The 25995-nt window shown below is 43.4% G+C and overlaps 1 protein-coding gene across 1 annotated transcript in view; it reads left to right on the forward strand.

Moving 5' to 3' along the window:
* The window catches only part of ZFYVE1 (zinc finger FYVE-type containing 1), a 45448-nt gene extending 20728 nt beyond the window's left edge, over positions 1–24720 (forward strand). The window contains exons 3-11 of the mRNA XM_069731238.1: positions 4338–4552; positions 8230–8336; positions 9570–9678; positions 11167–11264; positions 11358–11475; positions 13272–13442; positions 15235–15415; positions 22600–22707; positions 23684–24720. Coding sequence (XP_069587339.1) covers positions 4338–4552; positions 8230–8336; positions 9570–9678; positions 11167–11264; positions 11358–11475; positions 13272–13442; positions 15235–15415; positions 22600–22707; positions 23684–23916 — 1340 coding nt within the window. The 3' untranslated portion in view covers positions 23917–24720. The remainder of the gene's footprint in view (positions 1–4337; positions 4553–8229; positions 8337–9569; positions 9679–11166; positions 11265–11357; positions 11476–13271; positions 13443–15234; positions 15416–22599; positions 22708–23683) is intronic.
* Positions 24721–25995: the final 1275 nt, after the last annotated feature.

Genomic DNA, 25995 nt, shown 5'->3' on the forward strand with positions numbered 1-25995 from the left:
CATGGCCGATGCTACAATATCATCGGCCATGGCTGGAAACACTGATGCGCCCCCACCCCACCGATCGCCCCCCCCAAGCCACCGATCAGTCCTGCACACTGCCCCGCTCCCCTCCATCCTGTGCTCCGCTCCCCCCGTGCTCTTGTCCGCTCCCCCCGTGCTCCAATTCCACCCCCTGTGCTCCGATCCAACCCCCCTGTGCTCCGATCCAACCCCCATGCTCCGATCCACCCCCCCCCCCCATGCTCATATACTCCCCCCCCCCCCCCCCCGTGCTCCCCCACCCCATCATACTTACCGATCCTCCCGGGGTCCGTCCGTCTTCTCCATGGGCGCCGCCATCTTCCAAAATGGCAGGCGCATGCGCAGTGCGCCGCCGAATCGGCCGGCAGATTCGTTCCAAAGTGCATTTTGATCACTGAGATATAACCTATCACAGTGATCAAAATAAAAAAAAATAGTAAATGACCCCCCCCCCCCTTTGTCACCCCCATAGATAGGGACAGTAATAAAATAAAGAATTTTTTTTTCCACTAAAGTTGGGGTTAGGGTTAGGGTTTCGGTATGTGCACACGTATTCTGGTCCTCTGCGGATTTTTCCGCAGCGGATTTGATAAATCCGCAGTGCTAAACCGCTGCGGATTTATGGCGGATTTTGAAAAAAATGATAGCAAATAAATGTTTAGTTTTTAATTGCTGTATTTTTGTTAAATATATTAGTTGCTGTTGCGCACTGCAAATATATGTTGCTGTTACATATTACTACTTCATATCTTGTTTTCATTGACTGCTGTTAAAATACGTGTGTGACATTAGCTGCTGTGTGCGGCCCTCGCAACAACCTCTTGTTACTCATGTGGCCCTCTGGGTACCCTGAGTTTGACATGCCTGGTGTAGTGGCTGTTCTCGGGTACTGCAGCTCAGTGCCTATTCAAGTCAATGGGAGCTGAGTCGTAGCACCTGGGGAAAAACTCTACACAGTGTATGGAGCTCCAGTCACTGTTTACATCCGGTTATCATTGGTGTTGATTAGTTGTAGTGTGGAGAGTCAGATACCTGCAGATCTATTGTTGATTACTAGTGATGAGCAAGCGTGCTTGTATAATGAGTAATCTGAGCATGCTTGTGTGCTAATAGTATCTTCCATTTGTTGTGGCTGTCAAACAGCTGCGAGACATGCAGCCGCGGGGACTCCAACATATTTTTTGAGCACGCAGAAGACACTAGGATAGCACACGAGCACGATCACTCTTCACTATTGATTACCTATTTTAAAAAGAACCTACCAGTGAGTTTTTGCTACATCCTCTGCAAGCAGCATGATGAAGGGGCAGAAACCCTGATTCCAGCAATGTATTACTTAGCTTACTTGGTGCAGCAGGTGTGATACAATCCCTATTTACACTGCTGCAGATTTAACAGAGCTCAGAAGGTTTATACAGAATAGGAGGCATGAGACAATCTACATTCTGTAATGCTGTAGATAAGCCCCCGATGTTACCTGAAAGATGAGAAAAAGAAGTTAGAATATACTCACCCAGGGGCGCTCCCGCTGCGGTCCTGGGCCTCCCATCTTCTTAGGATGATGTCCTCTTCTTGTCTTCGTGGCTTCGGCGCAGGCATACTTTGTCTGTCCTGTTGAGGGCAGAGCAATGTACTGCAGTTCACAGGCGCAGGGAAAGGTCAGAGAGGCCCAGCGCCTGTGCACTGCAGTACTTTGCCCTCAACAGGGCAGACAAAGTACGCCTGCGTCGGAGCCACAGCGTGAAGACAAGAAGAGGACGTCATCGTAAGAAGATGGGAGGCCCCGGACCGCAGCGGGACCACCCCTGGGTGAGTATAATCTAACCTCCTTTTTCTCATCTTTTTGGACACATCGGAGGGCTTATCTATAGCATTACAGAATGCTGTAGATAAGCCCCTGATGCTGGTGGGCTTAGCTCAACTTACATTTTGTGGGTGACAGGTTCCCTTTAATCCCAGAAACGTCCTTTAAGGAGTAAAAAAAAAAAGTATCTTTATTTGGCTTCTGTGGCCGTGGGTCATACCATATTACTGTGTCAGAAGCTATTGCATCTCCTTTCCAACTTCTATACACACCCTTTAAATAGAAATAGCTGTGACTACTGCTCATCGGCACATGTAGCACACAGGCGCGTGGTTCTCTGCAGAATCTCTAAATGGACCTGACTTTCCTGTCCGATGTCACGTTGTCTCCACATTCCGGAATGTCTGTGTCACTTGTTGTTCACTGACCTGTGATGGTTCCCTGATTCGTAACTTGTCTGTCCCTTCACTACAAACCTTTAGTGTCCAATAATAGAGTATCCCGACTGATGTTTAGAGCAGAATTGAATTTATCGGGGTATGTGTCATAGGGTCACATTTGGTTCCCCAGGACCACGCTCCTGTTGCTGCAGCCTGAAATCTGCTGCAAAAATTGTCTCTTTCACGTCTTCAGAATTTGGAGATGGCTCGACGCCCTCTGCACCCTTATTGTGGCGAGGCCACACAACTTGCAACACTCTCACACCCTACCTGTCAATCAAGGCATACATTACTAATCAGGACAGCATAGCTTTATATGTGTGTAACTATCGCTCTATGGGAGGAACATTGTAGGCTTTCCTTTGCTTACGGGGTGTCAGGATTAGGACGAGTGGTTTAAGGGTATCCTCCTTCTGCCCAGGTTGCTTCTCAAGATATTTGTAATCTGAGCCCTGGTTCTGGCAGGATACAATTTGTCATAGTCCCAAAATTTGTTTTTACAATTGTTTATATGGATGTTATAGAGGGTCTTCCTGGGCCCCCTCTTTATCTTTTTTGAGCCAGACCTATCTTATAGGAGCTGTAAATAAAAAAAAAAAAATGATTCGCTCCACGTTCCCTATAACGACGAAGGCTAGATGGGGGGGGGGGGGGAGGGGGGGTTGGGGCAGATGTTAAATCCGTGTCTGTGGATCGGTGGGATGATGTACTGGAGATGATTGCAAGGTTGCCTCCAAGTGAGTCCTATCGCAGACTGTACAGTACGCCTGGCCTCTTACTTTAGGTGGGAATTGGGCCCAAGCCGAGGATGCCCACCTCTTACTTATGTATGGGAGTGTATTTTTATTGGTAGTTTTTGCAAGTACACGGATAAGGTATAATCAAAAAAAGATACAAGTGGACCCAATGATCAGTATTTTGGTCCTGTTGAGGAATGGGATAGATCCAGAGTCTCCATTTATAATTGGTGTATGTATAATTGGTGTATTGGCCTCTTCTAGGCCTGTAAACTCCTGGCTTAATACACACTCTCCCACCATTCCAGGGCTGATAAATAAAATGAATAATTAGACTTAAAAAGGAAATATATATCGAAAAAGAAATGTCATACATAAATTTGAGCATACAGTGGCTTGTAAAAGTTTGGGCACCCCTGGTTAAAATTACTGTCATAGTGAACAGTTAGGTTGAAGATGAAGTGATCTCTAAAATGGCTAAAGTTAAGGTGACACATTTCCTTTGTATTTTAGGAAAAAAAAAAAAATATTTTAATCATTTACATTTAAAAAATGCCATGCCACTGTACGTGAGAGGTAAATTGTCTGGATTCCCTTACCTCTTCTTATGAATAGTTAATGACCTCTTCCTTTCTAACCATTTTCTATAGACCAGGGATTGTCGACTTTCTGAAACATTTTTTTTTTCACTTAAATTCATGTAATCGGGGCTAAAAATCATATTCGTAATTGGGTTTCATTACAAATTTTGCCATTTATAGCCGCTGCGTTGCACTGTTTATTGAACGCGTTAACTGAGAATCAGTCAGCTTGTCGTTACTGACAAACGGGGAGTTTGTAACTCTTTTACCTGTCTTTATCTGCGCTCTGTTCAGTTGAATGTCTTTCCCTTTTTTTTCTTTCATTTCTTTGTTTTTCTTTCCTTTTTTTTCTTCTTTCCTTTTTTTTCTTCTTTTTTTTCTATGTTATAAAATGTTCAGCTCCAATTCTACTAAATCTCAAAGCTGTGTCTTGTAATAGTATGTACGCGGCCCCATGTCATACAGATTTACGCTATCTTACAAGTGCATCACACCAGAGAGATCTCCTATAACATCACCTCTACAGACAATATAGGCAGTGACTGCTTCTGATTCAGCTGCAAATACCTAATTATTTTGTTTGTACATGTATCTAGTTACCAAAGCTAAATGACTTGCATAAGATTTTCTTCTGAATCCAGTGATGATGACTGCAGTTCTTATTTACGGAGATCTGCGTGGGTTGGTTATCTCTTGGCAGTTGCCATACACATTATATGTGCTTTACTTCTTTGTAATATTCCTTTTGTAGAAAAGGCCTCTGAAATCCCGGAGAAGGTCATTCAGGACCGCTTCCGCAAGCTCGGTCGTTTCCCAGAAGCCTTCAGCTCCATACATTATAAGGGAACTCGTACCTACAACCCACCCACTGACTTCTCAGGACTTAGACGATCAATCGAGCAGCAGCTGGAGAACAACACCACACGCTCATCCCGTCACCCCGGGGTCATCTACAAGGCTTTAAAGGTAAGCATACAACTGATAGAAGGTCAGTTCCCAAATAGTAGCATATGTCACATGGGGGCTCTGATCTGGCAGGTGCCCAATCTGTTGCCTATGGCAAACAATTAGTATCTTTATTATATTTATACTAGTTTGTTTTCTTATACTTTTATTTGACTTTCCAGTGATTATTGTGTTGCTAACATTGTATACAGCAGGGTAAAAATGCTCCTCTTAGGATTTTGGAGGAGTATGTGGGTGTGCTTTGGGATGATGTGAATGAAATAGTGGAACTGTAAAAGACGGGTCTGTAAAGGGACATTAATAATAGAACATCGCTGCACAATGTGCAGCCAGAACTTAAAGGGGTTTGTCCAGTCTTAATCTACAAGTCTGCAGTCACTCTATGTCACATTCCCACAAGTATTTGATTTGCATACTCTGTCACATTCCGACTAGACTGTTTCCAGCCTCTCTCAATACACTTGCATAGAGCAAGGGTGCACCCATTAAGTCTGAATGTGGCTGGGGGTATGCATATCGATGACAGTTGTTCCCGGCATTGGAGAATCCTCACTGTGCGCAATGTGAAGACTCACAAGTCTGCAGTCACATGTAAGACGGGACATCCCCTTTAAGCACTAAGTGGCGGAGCTGTAGATCTGGCCTTTGAATGATTTCAGAACAATTTGATAATGAAGAAGGCTTTCTCTGGCATGATGGAGACCATGTCGCAAGGGAAAAGATAACTAAGCTGCTCAGTTAACAAAACTGACATTGGGTCCATAACCAAGAAACTCCACAGATCGCCGTCCCACTGAGAGCCTGTGGTCCATACTGAAAAAGCAGGTGGACAAATAAATACCCAGAAATTGTGATAAACCCTCAGCACTGATGAGACAAGAATGGGCGGTCATCAATCAGTCAGGATTTCGCTTAGAAGCGTATATCCAGGGAATTGCAGAAGTCTGGAAAAATTATCATCATCTCTGTTAGGGTATGTGCACACGATGCAGATTTAGTGCAGAATTGGTGCAGAACTGCACTGTGATTTACAGTACAATGTAAATCAATGAGAAAAGAAAAAAGCTGTGCACATGGTGCAGAAAAATCTGCGCAGAAACGCTGCAGATTTCAAAGAAGTGCACGTCGCTTCTTTTGTGCAGTTCTGCAGCGTTTCTGCGCAGATTTTTCTGCACCATGTGCACAGCTTTTTTCTTTTCTCATTGATTTACATTGTACTGTAAATCACAGTGCAGTTCTGCAGTGTTTCTGCAGCAGAAAAATCTGCTGCAGTTCTGCACCAATTCTGCACTAAATCTGCATCGTGTGCACATACCAGTTGCGAGACATGCAGTCACGGAGTCTCGAACATGCCGAAGCACACGAACATGCTCGGATAACACCTTGTCCCAGCACGTCACAGTGCAGTTCTGCAGCGTTTCTGCAGCAGAAAAATCTGCTGCAGTTCTGCACCAATTCTGCACTAAATCTGCATCGTGTGCACATACCCTAAATATTGATTGTTTACATAAACTTGATCTATTTGTAAACAAAAGGTAATGAACAATTGTTTACAATTGTTCTCCAGTAACCATAGAAACATCTGACTTAAAGTTTTGAAAACACCGAAGCAGCGAAATTTGTGAAAACCAAAATTTGTGTCAGTCTTAAAACTTTTGGCCACAACTATGTATCAAGGACAAAGTAAAGCAGATGTGACTTCACACCATCCATGACGGCAAAATAACTTAAATGTGTAGAATATTTACAAAAAAACAATGAAACTTTCCATGCTGAGTGAGATGGAGATTTTGCATTGCGGCGTCCATTCTGGGGTGCGCTAGGTCTGTATGAATTATCATAGGAATATGAAATAAGATGTCATTTTGTGGTAAGTGGCGTCAGCTGGCGTTCAGTAACAGTCGGTGAAGCGGTTTGCACAGGGAGGGGAAGAAGAGAATATGATCGGACGTAAAGAAAACTAGGAGAATAAAGCAAGTCACGACATTGCCCTTGTAAAGTTCAGCAGTGATGCTTTCTACTTTGTAATGTTTGTGGCTGTCCATCTCCAGATGAGGTGTCCTGCATAATGCATGCAGACCTTGTCAATAGTAATGCATTATCGGTTGTACGGGCACCATTAACCTATACGTATCTCTGCAGTTGGGTCGACCTTCCCAGTAATAGACACCATTTGCATTTACAGTCATAGAAATGAATGCAGCAATCATTACCTTTTTTCCACAGTGGCCTGACTTTTATAGGGTTAAGGGTGTAGAGTGCACTTACTTTATTAAGCGTTTGCATCCTATAAAATTGTATTCCATTTTTCATGATCTCCGAGGCTCACAGTTATAACGTATTTACTACATTGATCATGGGATAATTCACAAAAATTATCTCACATACACAAAAAAAAATCCTGTACTTTAAAAACAAGTATCCATGTTATGCCAGGCAGGAACTCGAACGGTTATAATTGATCCATCCTAAAGGTACCGTCACACTAAGCGACGCTGCAGCGATACCGACAACGATGTCGATCGCTGCAGCGTCGCTGTTTGGTCGCTGGAGAGCTGTCACACAGACCGCTCTCCAGCGACCAACGATCCCGAGGTCCCCGGTAACCAGGGTAAACATCGGGTAACTAAGCGCAGGGCCGCGCTTAGTAACCCGATGTTTACCCTGGTTACCAGTGTAAAAGTAAAAAAAAAAAAACCGTACATACTTACCTACCGCTGTCTGTCCCCGGCGCTCAGCTTCTCTGCACTCCTCCTGTACTGGCTGTGAGCACAGCGGCCGGAAAGCAGAGCGGTGACGTCACCGCTCTGCTTTCCGGCTGACCGACGCTCACAGCCAGTACAGGAGGAGTGCAGAGAAGCTGAGCGCCGGGGACAGACAGCGGTAGGCAAGTATGTACTGTTTTTTTTTTTTTTACTTTTACGCTGGTAACCAGGGTAAACATCGGGTTACTAAGCGCGGCCCTGCGCTTAGTTACCCGATGTTTACCCTGGTTACCAGTGAAGACATCGCTGGATCGGTGTCACACACGCCGATCCAGTGATGTCAGCGGGAGATCCAGCGACGAAATAAAGTTCTGGACTTTCTTCAGCGACCAATGATCTCCCAGCAGGGGCCTGATCGTTGGTCGCTGTCACACATAACGATTTAATTAACGATATCGTTGCCACGTCACAAAAAGCAACGATATCGTTAACGATATCGTTATGTGTGACGGTACCTTTACTCTTGGCCCTCCAAGTACAGGGACAGCGCTGCAGCCAATAAGTAAGGTCAGCGGCTTTACTTGAGCAGTTTGCACAAGCTCATTGATTGGCTGCAGCGCTGTTGACGTGCTTTTAGCACTGCTGCAGACAAGCAGAGACAAGTCGGCAACAAAGAGCCGGTGCTGGATATGGGAAGAGTCAGTGGTGCTCTATATTTGTTTTTTTTTTGTTTTTTTAAAACTACAACAGCTTATGGAAGAAAGTTGCTTGAGAAGGGATAATCACCTTTTAAACATTATATTTTTGCATTTTATTTATGTACTTTGTAAAAGGGAACATTATTGTGTTTCAGTCTGATGGGGCCGCTATTTCGCAATCAGATTACTGCTTATATGTTGTGTGTTCATATTGATTTTTTTTTTTACATGTAATCTATTGTCTATGGGAATAACTGATCTTGTTGCTTTCCAGGCACTGAGCGATCGCTTTAGTGGTGAAATACCAGATGACCAAATGGCACATAGCTGTTTCTTCCCTGATGAGTATTTTACCTGTTCTGCCCTGTGTCTTAGCTGTGGGTAAGTGTCAGTGTAACAATTTCTAGCATTAGAGAATAAATAGCATGTCATCAAAGAGGATGTCCTTCTTTAAACTTTTTTTTATTATTTGTTTATTTGGGACTAAAAATAATTCTTGCAATAGGGTTTTATTAAAACTTTTTGCAGCGTTTAAAGGGTATCTGTGAGTAAGTTTTTGCTATTTAATCTGAGGGATAAGAACAGAGCCTGATTTTAGGGATGTGTGTCTTACTGGGCTGTTCGCTGTCGTTTCATTACAATCGGTGTTTTATTAGCAGGAGATTAACACTGCAGGACTAGGTGTCACATGCATGGCAGTCCAGCTAATCTGTGTGACCCCGCCCCCACCACTGATTAGCTGCTTGCTGACTGTGCACAGCCAATTAGGGGTGTGGGCGGGCAGCATTTTGAGCCCTGCTGCATCTACATCTGAGAACACAGGGATTCTATAAATCTACACCAATCAGCAAAGTAAGTGATACATCCCTGCAATTAGGCACTCTGCCCCTACATCATATTGCTCTCAGATTACGTAGCAAAAACTTGCTGACAGGTTTCCTTTAACTTTTACAAGCTCTTAGTTTCTCTGCACATCAGACTTTGCTGTGGTCTGTGATAAATCAGCTGGGAGGAGCTCATAGAAAAATCAGATAGTTACAAACTCGCCATCAGAACGTTATGGCGCACTCACTAACGGATTCTCAGTCAAATAATTCTGCGGCCAACAATAAAAAGTGCAGTATAGAAAGCAAAGGTGTAACATTTTTATGAGATTTTTATGAAAACCCCTTTTTTTATGTGTATATTCCAGTTTACATGAATGGCATATTCATAGATTTGTCCCAAAAATGTCTTGATGGATGTAAATCCCAACTCCGATCCTGCGAAACACCAATATAGCGCAGATGAGAAAACTCTTTTAAAAGGCCATACTGTTAAAATAAATTTATATAACTGTGCCTGTTTCTGGCCTAATAGGTGAGACGTTACTTTTTATAAAAAGATTTTCTACGGTAGTTATAATGATGTAAAAAACCCAGAAATGATTCTCCTTTTAGATTAGTTATTACCGTAATTATTTCGTACAAAAGTTTGATGTTAGCGCGGTCTTGTTCCCGTTAGCGCGGTCTTGTTCCCGTTAGCGCGGTCTTGTTCCCGTTAGCGCGGTCTTGTTCCCGTTAGCGCGGTCTTGTTCCCGTTAGCGCGGTCTTATTCCGATCTCATGTCTTCCAGAGCAGGATGTAAGAACAGTATGAATCACTGCAAGGAAGGAGTTCTTCACGAAGCGTCGAGACGCTGCAGATACTCTCATCAGTTCGACAACAGAGTCTTCACTTGTAAGGTAAGTGAGAAAATCGGTGGGATCGTTATCATCGATATGTATTTTTAAAAGGAATAAGACCCTATCCATGTCACTCTGCAGAGGTTATCGGACCGCCTTTCATTGTCCTGCCTCTTGGACCTACTTTGGTCACTCGATGTTTTACCCAAAACCACAATGAGTCTATATGGCTTTACCGTCTTGTAAGTACAGGCAACACAATGAAGCGGAATATCTGCTGTAGTGCATATGCAGAAAAGCCGCATGCCGAGAAGGATTTCCCCACAATATCTATAACTGAACGCGCTCACATTACCTTGTTAATCACATTACTACCGAAAAGACTGGTCACAAAATTTTGATAGATGGGGTTAGACATCGGAGACCCTCAGTGCTCCCAAAGAGGTCTTCTGTTGTGTAAGGCTATGTGCACACGTTCAGGAATTCATGCAGAAAATTCCAGTGAAAATCCGGACATTTCTGCCAGATTTCCGCAAGAAAACCGCATACGTTTTTTGCACCTTTTTTTGCGTGGTTTTGACGCGGTTTTGATGCGTTTTTTTCGCGCATTTTTTTCCGGACATTTCCCAATGCATTAGACAGTGGGAAAACCGCAAAAAAACCGCAAAATTAATGAGCAGGTTCATTATTTTTCCGCAATGCGTTTTTCATGCGGAAAAACGCACATCATGTGCACAGAAATTGCAGATTTCATTAAAAATGATAGGATGCTTAATGTATGCAGATTATTTGCGGTTTTATAGCATTTTTATAGTGCAAAAACGCTAAAAAACCGCAAATAATCTGCAACGTGTGCACATAGCCTTAGATCAGAATAGTAGCGGAGATCTAGAAGACATCAAACAAAAATGTTGCCTTTATTAAATGAATAATATATGTACAGTTTCACAATGCGTTTTGGGATTTGGGCTTCTTTTTTCAAGTGTACGGAGACCCTGTACATTTTATATTCTGCACTTTTTCCTGGCTACTGTTGTCCAACATTTGAGATTTATTGAAGTCTAATATCACCCTGCGGACCTCATCACAGAACATCTATTATTTGCTGTCATTATCATCTTATTTTGTTTCTCCTTTGTTCTAACACTTTTAGAAGGTGATTCGTCAAAGTGTTTTTGCCAGAAAAATTGGAGTAAAGCATTTAAAAAAAAAAAAGCGCAACATTTTTGCAGCTTTTGTTGTTCATACTAGTTGCAGGCAGCTCCACTAAAATGGGTGGAACTAAGGATGGGGCTGGGATGTGGCTCAACCTTAAAATGTATCAATAGTCATCCTGTTTCTGACTTGAGTGACATTTTTGGTGTGTCACATGCCACTGATAAGATACACTGAGTTTATTAAGTGGTGTTTGCCTCTTAAGGAATTATACCAGATCGGACCCCATTGACTTATATACAGAATGCCTTACCGATGGGCACAGAGACGACCTGTTAGATTTTTTTTTTTTTTTGTCAGTTAGATCCAAATCATTGTGTTCCCCTTTTTTAGGCTTGCTATGAAAGTGGGAGAGAGATGAATGTGGTACCCAAGACTTCTGCATCTACAGACTCCCCATGGTTGGGGCTTGCCAAGTATGCCTGGTCTGGGTAAGTCATGTCCTCTGCATCTCGTTAGATGATCAGTTGCAATATTTCGTTGACATGAACTTTCTTATTAGTACCCGTTCTTGCTTCATTTAGGTATGTGATTGAGTGTCCAGACTGTGGGGTGATCTATCGTAGTCGCCAGTACTGGTTTGGAAATCAGGATCCAGTTGATACCATTGTGCGCACAGAGATACAACACGTGTGGCCAGATGTGAGTCATTAATTTCTTAAACAGTTTGTCCACCTTTTGGAGTCTTTTTTTTTTTTTTTTTTTTTTTTACTTAAAGGGGTTGTCCAGCCTTAGGAAACAAGTGTGTAGTCATCCTGTGACTGCAGACTTGTGAATCCTCACCGTGCCCGCTGTTAATCTGTGCTGTCGCTGGGAGCTGGTGAACGCATGACCGCAAGTATACGATATACGTGCAGTCTCATGCCGACTAGACATGTGTGGCTTCGCTCCATGCAAGTGTATTGAGCGACGCTGGGTACAGTCTAGTTGGTATGTGGCGGAAAGTATTCAAATACTTGTGGTTACATAATGGCCCATTCCCAGCGCCAGTACGGGAGAATCCAAACAGCACACACTGTGAGGATTCACAAGTCTGCAGTCATGTAGAGAAGGCCGGACAATCCCTTTAAATGCACATATGCGAGGCTACAAATAATTTTTGCAATTGGGTTTTATAAAAAAAAAAATGCATCGTTCGGCTTTTACAAGCTCTTTGTTTTCCTCCATTTTCAACTTCAATGTGATTTGTGACTATAAATCAGCTGAGAGGAGCTCGGCTAAAGACAGGTAAGGCTTACAATCTCAGAGTCAGACAGTCATGAGGAGCTCACTGACAGATTCTCAGTTATCTCATTCAGCAGCTAGCAATAACACAACACAAAGACTATAGAAGGCAATCGGCGCAAAATTTTAAGCTGAAACAAAATGCAAAAATAATTTTTAGCTCCAGTTACATACACTTAAAAAAAAAATTGTCCCCAAATGCTTGAGCCATACCATTAATTTGCATCCATTATTCCAAGATACGCAGCCAAAAAGCAGAAGAAAATCTTACTCAGAGTCTCTTGTGCGGGTTATTTGTACAATCTATAAGCAGATAGAAGTCTTGGGCACTTTTTACACATCAGTTTTTTGCTATCAGTCACAATCCTTTGGCTCGATGGATCCTTTGCAGATTGTGAAAAACTGATGCAACGGATCCATTTTTTGGACGGATCCGACTAGCTGATCTGGCTATTTTGATTGGAGCATGCTCAGTTAAAAAAAAAAACTAATCCGTCGCCGGATTGCGTCATTATGTCCGTTTTCTCCAGCCGCCGGACAAACCATTTTCTACAGATCTGGCGAACGACTGCTGAAACGTGATGCCATCCGTCACTAATACAAGTCTACGAGAAAAAAATGGATCCGGTGGCATCAGTCAACGGATCCGTTTTTTTTTTTTTTTCAAAATTCGACTGATTTCGACTTATGGCAAAAAACTGATGTGTGAAAGGGGCCTTACATAGAGCAGTTTGATCTACCTCCTTACTACAGTAAATGCAACAACAAAATTATAGTGAATCAATACATGAGATATCACCCTATAATATAACTAAACCTGCTCCAAAAAATAGGATGAAAAAATAAAAGTACAAAACCCATCTAATGCAAATATGAAAATGTATTAATGATATTAAAATTACTGCCCTGGGGTTTTTTTCTGTTTGGTTTTCTCCTCTTTTATGTGTTTTTTTTAATATCATTAATACATTTTCATATTTGCATTATATGGGTTTTGTACTCTTATTTTTTCATTCTGTTTTTTTGGAGTAGGTTTCCTTACTATAGTGTCAGAATTACATTGTCCAAAATTGTCGAGTTGCAAGTCAGAGGCGGAATTAGGATGACATCTCCCCCACAACCGGCTGGAGCCAGGGGGACCGCACAGATGAACAACTCCTGAATTAATTAACTCTTAATTCAATAACTCTTTTTTTTTTTTTTTTATTCTTTAGTCTGATGGATTCCTAAAGGATAACAACAATGCCGCACAGCGTCTTCTGGATGGTATGAACTTTATGGCCCAGTCCGTGACTGAACTAAGTATTGGACCCACTAAAGCCGTGACATCGTGGTTGACTGATCAGATTGCCCCGGCCTACTGGAAACCAAACTCACAAATTCTGGTAAGATAATTATTCAGGTTTTTTTTTCTTGCCTTTAAACTCACAGACTGGATTCCCACATGGTTGCTTTGTAAATAGATAGTATGTGATCCTAGAGCGTTTTATAAAGCTTTCCATTGTACTTGGGCTCTCGTGGGTTCAGTCCATTAACTCAACAATGGTAAGAGCTGGCATATCACTAGTCTATACCATCATGTACTGACCAGTGGTGCTCCGCAGGGAAACAAATCAGAAAATACATCTCTGCCATTTTCTCTGAACGCATCTGTTGTAAGTAGCCAAAGTGGCCATGGCCCCATCTTTTCATAGGTCGTGAAAGTTTCAGAATCTGCACAGAGCTGGCCCCAAAGAGGAAAGGGCTGCAGAACTTATTGGCCGCTTCATTGGTGCACATTGTCTGCTGCCACCTGGAGGCTGACACTAGTATTACATCCTAAATGCAAATTGGCTCCTCCACAGCAGACTATACCTCGGCTGCCAGCACCAGGTTCCTCAGTCTAGTGAGGAAGCAGTGAGAGGAGCAAAAAGAATTAAGGCCTGAAAATCAAAATAATCCATTTACACCCCAAGAGAAAGTGCAAAGTAAATGCACTCCCGACCGGGCAACCAAGGTTGGGTGCTGTGTCCACTAATAAAGATTTTCAGGTGAGTACCAAAAAGTTTTGCTTAGTGTTGCATCCAGTTCAAGGTTTTTCCTTGCATGGGGCCCCCCCATGAGCATTTACCAGAGCTGTGCTGCAGGTTAAGGCTGCCGTCACACTATCAGTATTTGGTCAGGATTTTCCATCAGTATTTGTAAGCCAAAACCAGGAGTGGAACAATTAGAGGAAAAGTATAATAGAAACATATGCACCACTTCTGTATTTATCACCCACTCCTGGTTTTGGCTTACAAATACTGATGTAAAATACTGACCAAATACTGCTAGTGTGACGGCAGCCTAATTGTGAGCACCGCTATGCAAGTAAAAATTAGAAATGGACACAGCATTAAACTCTTTTTAGAAAGGGTGCACCATCCTTTTTCCTGGTACCATATATTTTATTGCATCTACATTAAAAAATGGCTTATAGGGATTGTCCAGACATATTCTATTGATGACCTACCTGCAGGACAGGTCATCAATAGCAGATTAATGGAGGTCTGAAAACTGGCACCCCGACTGATCAGCTGTTTTTGGCTTCGGACGGATAAAAACACTTTGGAGAAGTCGTGAAGTGGCCACTGTTACCGGCTATTTTAGCACGGCTTCTATGCCAAAGCTGTTCTGCAGCAGTTGGCAACTGCCGCTAGCAGTATTTTCAACCGGACCGCACCTGAGCAAAAATTTGCTGATCGGTGGGTTTGCCAGGATTTGGGACCCCACCAATCTGCTTTTGATGACCTGTCCTGCTGACACTGTAAGCCCGGACAACCCTGTTAAATAATAATGTATTCTCTGTGGATAAAGTGTGTCGGGCAAGCACAGTACATGTGGGTGGTTTGAATATCTCAAGGAACAAGAAGAAAATACATTTTCTTACCACAGGTGTCAGGCAGTTCGTAGACATCATGGAAGGAGAGCCTGACATGTAACAGGATGCACTAAACTGAGCAAAGCGGTGCTGCATTATGATCATTGTCAGTGATTGCCAGTGATGGCATTATGTAATGCTCCGCGTGGTCCGGAAGTTGCTGACATGTTGGCGTATGGAGCCCCGTTGCATCTTCTGTATGTCTGTGCCTATCAGAAGGCGATATAAGGTGCTTGTCTTATTCAGGCGCCTGGTTATGTGGCCGTTTCTCTTTACAGGAATGTACGAAATGCAGAACCCCTTTTAAAGATAATGACAGCAAACATCACTGCCGGGCCTGCGGAGAGGGCTTCTGTGACAGCTGCTCGTCAAAAAGCCGTCCAGTGCCTGAGCGCGGTTGGGGACTGTCACCAGTTCGTGTGTGTGACTGCTGCCATGACCTGAGAGGAGCACACGTCGGTAAGATTGTCATGAATTGTCCCTAGAAGTGCATGTCCAGTGAAATGGTCTACACCGTTATATTACTAATTAAAGGGAACCTGTCAGCAGGATCGTGCACAGTAACCTACACACAGTGTCAGGTCTGCGCCCTTATACTGATTACTAGCTATTGAACCCGTTCTATGCCCGGGTGGCGAGCATTTATATTGGTATATGGTCTCCATCCTGGTATGTGCTGCTCCATCCTGCGTCCCCATCCTGTCATGTGCTGCACCCATCCTGCGCCCCCATTCTGTCATGTGCTGCTCCCATCCTGCGCTCCCATCCTGTCATGTGCTGCTCCCATCCTGCGCCCCCATCCTGTCATGTGCTGCACCCATCCTGCGCCCCCATTCTGTCATGTGCTGCTCCCATCCTGCGCCCCCGTTCTGTCATGTGCTGCTTCCATCCTGCACCCCTGATCTGTCATGTGCTGCTCCCAGCCTGCGCCCCCGTTCTGTCATGTGCTGCTGCCATCCTGCACCCCAGTTCTGTCATGTGCTGCTGCCATCCTGCACCCCCGTTCTGTCATGTGCTGCTGCCATCCTGCACCCCCGTTCTGTCATGTGCTGCCCTATTCTATCATGTGCTGCGCCCATCCTGCGCCCCCGTTCTGTCATGTGCTGCTCCCATCCTGCGCCACCGTTCTGTAATTTGCTGCTCCCATCCATATGCCCCATACGCTGCTCCATAAAGGTTTATGGCCCCCATAAGATGCCCCATAGTATATGCCCCGTACACTGCTCCATAAAGGTTTATGGCCCCCATAAGATGCTCCATAGTATATGCCCTCGTACACTGCTCCATTATGGTTGATGGCCCCCATAAGATGCTCCATTGTATATGCCCCCGTACACTGCTCCATCATGGTTGATGGCCCCCATAAGATGCTCCATAGTATATGCCCCCGTACACTGCTCCATAAAGGTTTATGGCCCCCATAAGATGCTCCATAGTATATGCCCTCGTACACTGCTCCATTATGGTTGATGGCCCCCATAAGATGCTCCATAGTATATGCCCCCGTACACTGCTCCATAAAGGTTTATGGCCCCCATAAGATGCTCCATAGTATATGCCCCCGTACACTGCTCCATAAAGGTTTATGGCCCCCATAAGATGCTCCATAGTATATGCCCTCGTACACTGCTCCATTATGGTTGATGGCCCCCATAAGATGCTCCATAGTATATGCCCCCGTACACTGCTCCATAAAGGTTTATGGCCCCCATAAGATGCTCCATAGTATATGCCCTCGTACACTGCTCCATTATGGTTGATGGCCCCCATAAGATGCTCCATATTATATGCCCCAGTACACTGCTCCATTATGGTTTATGGCTCCCATAAGATGCTCCATATTATATGCCCCAGTAAACTGCTCCATTATGGTTGATGACCCCCATAAGATGCTCCATATTATATGCCCCTGTACACTGCTCCATTATGGTTGATGGCCCCTATAAGATGCTCCATAGTGTATGCCCCGTATGCTGCTGCGATATATATAAAAAAAAAAAAATACCATACTCCCCTATCGTCGCAGGGCGCCGAGTGCTGGGGGGCCTGAGCAGGCAGGGACATCGGAGCGCTGTGGGGGTCAGGTGCCGGTATCGCCGCTAGCTCAGGCCCCCCAGCACTTGCTATATTCACCTGATCCTGATCCAGCGCTGCGTGCCGCTCCGTGTTCCGGCTTCTCTGGCTGTGACTGTTCAGTCAGAGGGCGGCGTGCATTAAGCGCGTCATCGCGCCCTCTGAACTGTCAACCATAATGGAGCAGTTTACGGGGGCATATAATATGGAGCATCTTATGGGGGCCATCAACCATAATGGAGCAGTGTACGAGGGCATATACTATGGAGCATCTTATGGGGACAGGTGAATATAATACTTACCCTCCTGGCGCGTCCACGGTCCCTGCCTCTCCGTTGGAGATCGCGGTGTGCGTTCAGTGTTTACGCATACCGCGATCTCCTGGGAGCGTCACTCTGTGTGGTCCAGACTGCGCCGGCGCTTGCGCAGTCTATAAAGGTTTCGGACAGAGTGACGCTCCCAGCGTTATATTATAGATAATGATACCTGGTTGAGGAAATCCATTTTGTGGTTGTTTTTTAATCTTTATTTTCAGTTAATGATATGCTCGTGCTTCGGGCAGCCTGTGGGCAGGGCTGTTTGCGGGGTTCTTCATGTGGTGCTCTGAATCACTAGTATGGCTTCTGACAAGTCACTGATTCCTCCCTGACCTGCCCCCTATTTTACATACTGAATATAATATGATTTGAAAAAAAAAAAAACATCCAGTCTGCACTGTAGCATGATGCAGTGGATAATACACATATTTTCGTTTTATTTAAACATATATTGTTAGAAATTTTTTTTTATTATCTTAATCAAAACGGCGCCAGTGGGCATGTTGCAGTAGTTGCGTTCCGATAGATGCTGCTGTGCACTCAGTGCCATTTTGGCAGGGGGAAAAAAAATTAGGATCCACCAACATGGCATCATCTTGATGAAGCCTAAATTTCTTTTTCCCCCCTGCCAAAATGGTGGCGGCGCCTATGCTATTTTGATAATTTTTTTTTTCTTTTCACACACTGTGTCTAAGTAAAACAAACATATGCATGTTAACCACTGCATCATGGTACACCGCCTGCCTGCTGAATGTAGATTTATTTTTTTCTTAAATGATCATATTATTAACTGAAAACTGCCAATAAAGATTAAACCACAAGACAGATTTCATGAACCAAGGTATCATTGTAATCCGTATAATGGCGCCGACCTTACACTGTGTGTAGGTTGCTAAGTACAATCCTGTTGTTAGGCTACTTTCACACTAGCGTCGTACGACGCACGTCGCAATGCATCGTTTTGGAGAAAAAAACCGCATCCTGCAAAGTTGTCTGCAGGATACGTTTTTCCCCCATAGACTAACATTAGCGACGCATTGCGACACGTTGCATCGTGTTGTGGCGGACCGTCGGAAGAAAAAAACGTTGCTTGCAACTTTTTTTGTGCATCGTGTCCGCCATTTCCGACCGCGCATGCGCAGCCGGAACTCCGCCCCCTCCTCCCTGCAACTCATAATGGGGCAGTGGATGCGTTGTAAAACTGCATCCGCTGCCCCCGTTGTGCTGCGTTGTCACAGGATGCATCGGTACGTCGGCCCGACGCACTGCGACCGGCCGACGCTAGTGTGAAAGTAGCCTTAGCCATGCAATGGCTGCTGATTCTTATCTCCCTCAACATCATCTGTCGGGGAGAATCAAGAGGCCCCCATACACAGTAGATTGTTGGGCACTCCTCCTGATCAGCAAACCCAGTCCACCTTCATGTATATGGGGGCTTATAGACATTAAAAACTATGACCTTACTATATAAAGATGACTGTAATATCCACAGTTTTCACACTTTGCCAACAATATTGTGTAATATATTAGTGTATAATACACAGTGCTCCTACTGCAGGACTTGTAGGATTACTCAATAATACACAGTGCTCCAGCTGCAGGACTTGTAGGATTACTGGATAATACACAGTGCCCCTACTGCAGGACTTATAGGATTACTCAATAATACACAGAGCTCCTACTGCAGGACTTGTAGGATTACTCAATAATAGGCCGGCTTCACACTCAGCGTATGAAAATACAGTCCGTATATTACGGCCGTAATACGCTGAAATGTCCCGAAAATAGTGGTCCGTAGCTCCTCCGTAGGCAGGGTGTGTCAGCGTTTTTTGCGCATGGCATCCTCCATATGTAATCCGTATGGCATCCGTACTGCGTGGTTTTCTCGCAGGCTTGCAAAACCAACATACCGCTATAGAAGGGATCCATGTGTCCCAAAAAGTAAAAAAAAAATATATATACTGTCTATATATATATATATGTCATTAGACACATATATGTATATATATTAATATTTATTCCAGCGCTATACAGCTTGAAAGCCGGTAATTCAATTACCGGCTTTTTCTTTCTCCTTCCTAAAACCCGACATGATTTGAGACATGGTTTACATACAGTAAACCATGTCTTCTCTCCATTTTTTTTGCAGATTCCACACTACTAATGTCAGTAGAGTGTATCTGCAAAATGTGGCCGTTCTAGCTCTTAAAATAAAGGGTTAAATGGCGGAAAAAATTGGCGTGGGCTCCCGCGCAATTTTCTCCACCAGAGTAGTAAAGCCAGTGACTGAGGGCAGATATTAATAGCCTGGAGAGGGTCCATGGTTATTGGCCCCCCCCTGGCTAAAAATATCTGCCCCCAGCCACCCCAGAAAAGGCACATCTGGAAGATGCGCCTATTCTGGCACTTGGCCACTTTCTTCCCATTCCCGTGTAGCGGTGGGATATGGGGTAATGAAGGGCTAATGCCACCTTGCTATTGTAAGGTGACATTAAGCCTAATTAATAATGGAGAGGCGTCAATTATGACACCTATCCATTATTAATCCAATTGTAGTAAAGGGTTAAATAAAACACAAACACATTATTTAAAATTATTTTAATTAATTAAAAACAATGGTTGTTGGAGTTTTTTATTCTACGCCCAATCCAATCACTGAAGACCCTCGTTCTGTGAAAGAAAAAACATAATAAACCAACAATATACTTACCCTCCGCAGATCTGTAACGTCCAACGATGTAAATCCTTCTGAAGGGGTTAAAACATTTTGCAGCAAGGAGCTTTGCTAATGCAATGCTACTCCTCGCTGCAAAACCCCGGGGAATGAGTCTAAATATAGATCAATGAGCTATATTTAGCTTCATTTGCGGTGAGGCGCCCTCTGCTGGCTGTTTATAGATCGTGGGAACTTGCCTAGAAAGCCTGGGAGCTTTCTAGGAAATTTCCCACGATCTATGAACAGCCAGCAGAGGGCGCCTCACCGCAAATGAAGCTAAATATAGCTCATTGATCTATATTTAGACTCATTCCCCGGGGTTTTGCAGCGAGGAGCAGCCTGCATTAGCAAAGCTCCTTGCTGCAAAATGTTTTAACCCCTTCAGAAGGATTTACATCGTTGGACGTTACAGATCTGCGGAGGGTAAGTATATTGTTGGTTTATTATGTTTTTTCTTTCACAGAACGAGGGTCTTCAGTGATTGGATTGGGCGTAGAATAAAATACTCCAACAACCATTGTTTTTAATTAATTAAAATAATTTTAAATAATGTGTTTGTGTTTTATTTAACCCTTTACTACAATTGGATTAATAATGGATAGGTGTCATAATTGACGCCTCTCCATTATAAATTAGGCTTAATGTCACCTTACAATAGCAAGGTGGCATTAACCCTTCATTACCCCATATCCCACCGCTACACGGGAATGGGAAGAGAGTGGCCAAGTGCCAGAATAGGCGCATCTTCCAGATGTGCCTTTTCTGGGGTGGCTGGGGGCAGATATTTTTAGCCAGGGGGGGGCCAATAACCATGGACCCTCTCCAGGCTATTAATATCTGCCCTCAGTCACTGGCTTTACTACTCTGGTGGAGAAAATTGCGCGGGAGCCCACGCCAATTTTTTCCGCCATTTAACCCTTTATTTTAAGAGCTAGAACGGCCAAATTTTGCAGATACACTCTACTGACATTAGTAGTGTGGAATCTGCAAAAAAAATGGAGAGAAGACATGGTTTACTGTATGTAAACCATGTCTCAAATCATGTCGGGTTTTAGGAAGGAGAAAGAAAAAGCCGGTAATTGAATTACCGGCTTTCAAGCTGTATAGCGCTGTATGTGTACACATTTATTCTACCTATTGGACTGTAAGCTGTCAGTGTGATTTTACTGTACACCGCACTGAATTACCGGCTTTTCTCTCTAACAGCGCTGCGTATTTCTCGCAAGTCACACTGCTTGTCCGTGTGAAATCCGTATTTTTCACGCTTCCATAGACTTTCATTGGCGTATTTCTTGCGCAGTACGGTGACAAACGCAGCATGCTGCGATTTTGTACGGCCGTAGAAAGCCGTATAATACTGATCAGTAAAATACGGCAGATAGGAGCAGGGGCATAGAGAATAATTGTGCTGTATTTTTTGCGAGTTTTACGGACGTAGTTTCTGCGCTCTTACGTCCGTAAAACTCGCAAGTGTGAAGCCGGCCATACGCAGTGCTTCTACTGCAGGACTTGTAGGATTACAGGATAATACACAGTGCTTCTACTGCAGGACTTGTAGGATTACTTGATAATACACTGTGCTCCTACTGCAGGACTTGTAGGATTACTGGATAATACACAGTGCTTCTACTGCAGGACTTGTAGGATTACTCAATAATACATAGTGCCCCTACTCCAGAATTTGTATGATTACTGCATAATACACAGTGCTCCTACTGCAGGACTTGTAGGATTACAGGATAATACACAGTGCTCCAACTGCAGGACTTGTAGGATTACTGGATAATACACAGTGCTTCTACTGCAGGACTTGTAGGATTACTGGATAATACACAGTGCTTCTACTGCAGGACTTGTAGGATTGCTGGATAATACACAGTGCTTCTACTGCAGGACTTGTAGGATTACTCAATAATACACAGTGCTCCAACTGCAGGACTTGTAGGATTACAGGATAATACACAGTGCTCCAACTGCAGGACTTGTAGGATTACTTGATAAGGCTACGTTCACACTAGCGTTATGCTAGTTTGCGTCGGGTGACGCAGCGGCGACGCATGCGTCATGCGCCCCTATATTTAACATGGGGGACGCATGCGTTTTTGTTTGTTGCGTTGTGCGACGCATGCGTCTTTTTTGCCGCAAGCGTCGGACCAAGAAAACGCAACAAGTTGCATTTTTCTTGCGTCCGAATTTCGGCAAAAAGCGACGCATGCGTCGCAAAACGCAGCGTTTTTGCGTGCGTTTTGGCGCGTTTTTGCGTGCGTTGCGTCGCCGACGCAGCGGCGCACAACGCTAATGTGAACGTAGCCTAATACACTGTGCTCCTACTGCAGGACTTGTAGGATTACTGGATAATACACAGTGCTCCAACTGCAGGACTTGTAGGATTACTGGATAATACACAGTGCTTCTACTGCAGGACTTGTAGGATTACTCAATAATACACAGTGCTCCTTCTGCATGACTTGTAGGATTACTAGATAACGCCTTACTATTGATCTCTGGGTGACTGCTTTGTATTTCCATTGTTCTAGCTGATGGCAGTGAAGATGATGAAGGAGGTACTGTCATCGCAAGAAAAGTTGGTGAAGCCGTACAGAACACACTAGGAGCAGTGGCAACAGCTATCGACATTCCTTTAGGTAAGAAAATTATTCATAAAGTGTCTTAGGGTAGAAGTAGGACCATACTAAAGGTATGAAGTCAGTGTCTGCAAAAACCTACTGATCAGCTGTATTGTGTGCGCAGGGGTTATCAGTGTATCTAGAGGGGATAGGAAGATCGAGCACTTTGAATTTCAATATGTCCTCTCCTGTGCCCCCATGGAAGAGGAGAAGTCCCCAAAGGAGATTGATTTTTCTTTCTCTCGTTTTCTCCCTCTCTGTCTCTCGTTTTCTCCGTCTGTCGTTTGTTTTCTCGGTGTCTTGTGTTTTCTCGGTGTCTTGTGTTTTCTCGGTGTCTTGTGTGTTTTCTCGGTGTCTTGTGTGTTTTCTCTGTCTCTTGTGTGTTTTCTCTGTCTCTTGTGTGTTTTCTCTGTCTCTTGTGTGTTTTCTCTGTCTCTTGTGTGTTTTCTCTGTCTCTTGTGTGTTTTCTCTGTCTCTTGTGTGTTTTCTCTGTCTCTTGTGTGTTTTCTCTGTCTCTTGTGTGTTTTCTCTGTCTCTTGTGTGTTTTCTCTCTCTTGTGTGTTTTCTCTGTCTCTTGTGTGTTTTCTCTCTCGCGTGTGTTTGCTCTGTCTCGCGTGTGTTTGCTCTGTCTCGCGTGTGTTTTCTCTGTCTCGCGTGTGTTTTCTCTGTCTCGCGTGTGTTTTCTCTCTCGCGTGTGTTTTCTCTCTCGCGTGTGTTTTCTCTGTCTCGCGCGTGTTTTCTCTGTCTCGCGCGTGTTTTCTCTGTCTCGCGCGTGTTTTCTCTGTCTCGCGCGTGTTTTCTCTGTCTCGCGTGTGTTTTCTCTGTCTCGCGCGTGTTTTCAAGCTCTCTCGTGTTTTTCCTTTGTCTGTCTCTCACTCTCCGCCTCTCTTAGGTGATCAACCTCTTTTAAATACTGCAGTTTAATGTCATTATCCATGTGTTTTGTTTGCTTTTTACAATAATGATCCTTTTGGTTTTGAATGCTGAATTTCAGGCCTAATGAAAGACGCTGCGAGACCTACTTACTGGATTCCAGACCACGAGATCACACATTGCTTCAACTGCAGAAAGGAATTTAACATCAAACTTTCCAAACACCACTGTCGGGCTTGTGGACAAGGCTTCTGCGGGGAATGTTCTAGTGATATAAGAGCAGTACCATCCCGGGGATGGGATCATCCTGTTCGTGTCTGTATTACCTGCAATAAGAAACCCGGCGACCTATAACCATGCCCCATGCCATAATTCACAATTCAGTATCTACTCAGGGCTAGATAATAATGGATCCTATCTTCACCCATAGGCTTCTTTACCAATGCATGCTCTGACCTAGCAGCTGTGGGCTCTTACCATCGTCATCCTCTTTATTATTATCATTATTATCATAGTAAACAAAATGGCACCAACCGCGCTCTGTTTAGGAGACCGAAAGCATATAATCTGCACTTTGTAACGTTGGAATAAAAGTCAACTTCGTACGCACCTTGCTGCTCCAACCACATTAGGATATTCTTTTTTTATTTTTTAATTACAGGATCTTTTCTGCTATTTCTTCTCATTATGAAAGCTATAGATACCTCTCTGCCTACCGGAGCATCTTTTTATTTTAGCACCTTTCCATAAGGGGGGGGGGGAATTCCCCAAATGTTCAACTTTTATCATAAGAAGAGTTCTAGTACTAATTAAAACTAAATGGATGTATGTTTAATTTATATATGAAATTCTTTAAATTTGTTAAAATGTAATTTTTTTTCCTCACCATATAAATCACTTCACCTTTTATAAGCATGGGTCTTACGGAGTAATAGGTGTAACCCAAATGTCACACTTGTGAACTTTTTAAATGAGAAGCATATATATCGGCTTATACAAGAACCATTTTCATTCCGTATTTTAAATATCTAAAATTAATCTAATTCATATTTAGACCACAAGTGCAATGGCTTCCATAGTGTTCTACAGTACTGGTGGCCCTAAAGGAAAGCAATCGTCAAGATAAATTACCTGTTTAACTTAAGTTGTGTTAGTTGCAAAAAAAATTGCCTTTTTTCATACAATATCACAAATGAATATATATATATATATATATATATATATATATATATATACGCATGTTTTCATATTCACAAAGCTTGCTACTTCACTGGTTTTAGATCTTTGTCAGATACTGATAAGTTTCTCAACTTTTATTGATAAGTACATGAAGTTTATGCACAGACTCAATATTTACCATGTTGACCCTTATTTTTCGAATCTTCGCTCTGGCATCGGAATATCAGTTTCTGGGCTGAATCCTGACTGATGACCGCCCATTCTTGCCTAATCAGGGCTTGGAGTTTATTACAATTTCAGAGTTTTTGTTTGTCCTCTCGCTTGAGATCTGGGGAGTTTCCATGTTTTGTTAACTGAGCCGCTTAGTTATCATTTTTGCCTTGCGACATGGTTTGCCATCATGCTGGAAAAAGCATCACCAATTTGTTCCTGGAACATTGGGAGAAGTTGTTCTTGGAGGAGGTTTAGATCCCATTTTTTTATTCATGGGAGTGCTCTTTGGCAAAATTGTGAGCGAGACCCCACCTAGGGTGACGAAGAGTAGGAGTGTTGAAAAATAAGGAGCAACACGGTAAATATTGAGTCTTTGCATTAACTTGATGTATTTGTCAGAAAAAGTTAAAATTCTTTCAGAAACCATAGAAACATTTCAAAAAGACAGCAAACAGATTCTGACCTTTGAGGTGTGCAAAGGTAACTGGGCAGGGAGGAAGAGCAGAGGAGCTGTGACATCTCCTATTATGATTGTTGGAGCCTGTATTATACTGTCATTGTAATCCTGACTTTGCTGATAAGGAGCCTGATGAAAACTCTTTCTAAAAGGATTTGAATTAGGAGTCAAAAAACAAACAAACCTGAGTGGCCACTGTGAAAATAGCAAGATTACTTAATTTTGTAATAAAGACTGTGATATGAAAAAAAAAAAAAAAAAATCAAAATATTTAAAAACACATGTAACACAAAAACGTGGCTTATCAATAGGCCATTTTTGTGATGATTGCTTCTCTTTAAGGGGGTTTGTCAGGGACTGAGATGACACCAGAGCTCCTTTCATCGTGTATCTCTTATTTTGTGGGTATTGCAGGCACAGTGCAGTTTCCATTAAAGTGAATGGGAGCTGGACTGCCGCAACCGAGAACAGACATTACACCCTGTACAGAGCTATGGTGTATGACTGGTAGCCACAGCATCAAGTATCTGTGATCAGTGGGGCAATCTTTGTCAGATGCCACCACTGATTGGATGTTGGTGACC

Source organism: Ranitomeya imitator, chromosome 1 (assembly GCF_032444005.1).
Source record: "Ranitomeya imitator isolate aRanImi1 chromosome 1, aRanImi1.pri, whole genome shotgun sequence".
NCBI classification, from domain to species: domain Eukaryota; kingdom Metazoa; phylum Chordata; class Amphibia; order Anura; family Dendrobatidae; genus Ranitomeya; species Ranitomeya imitator.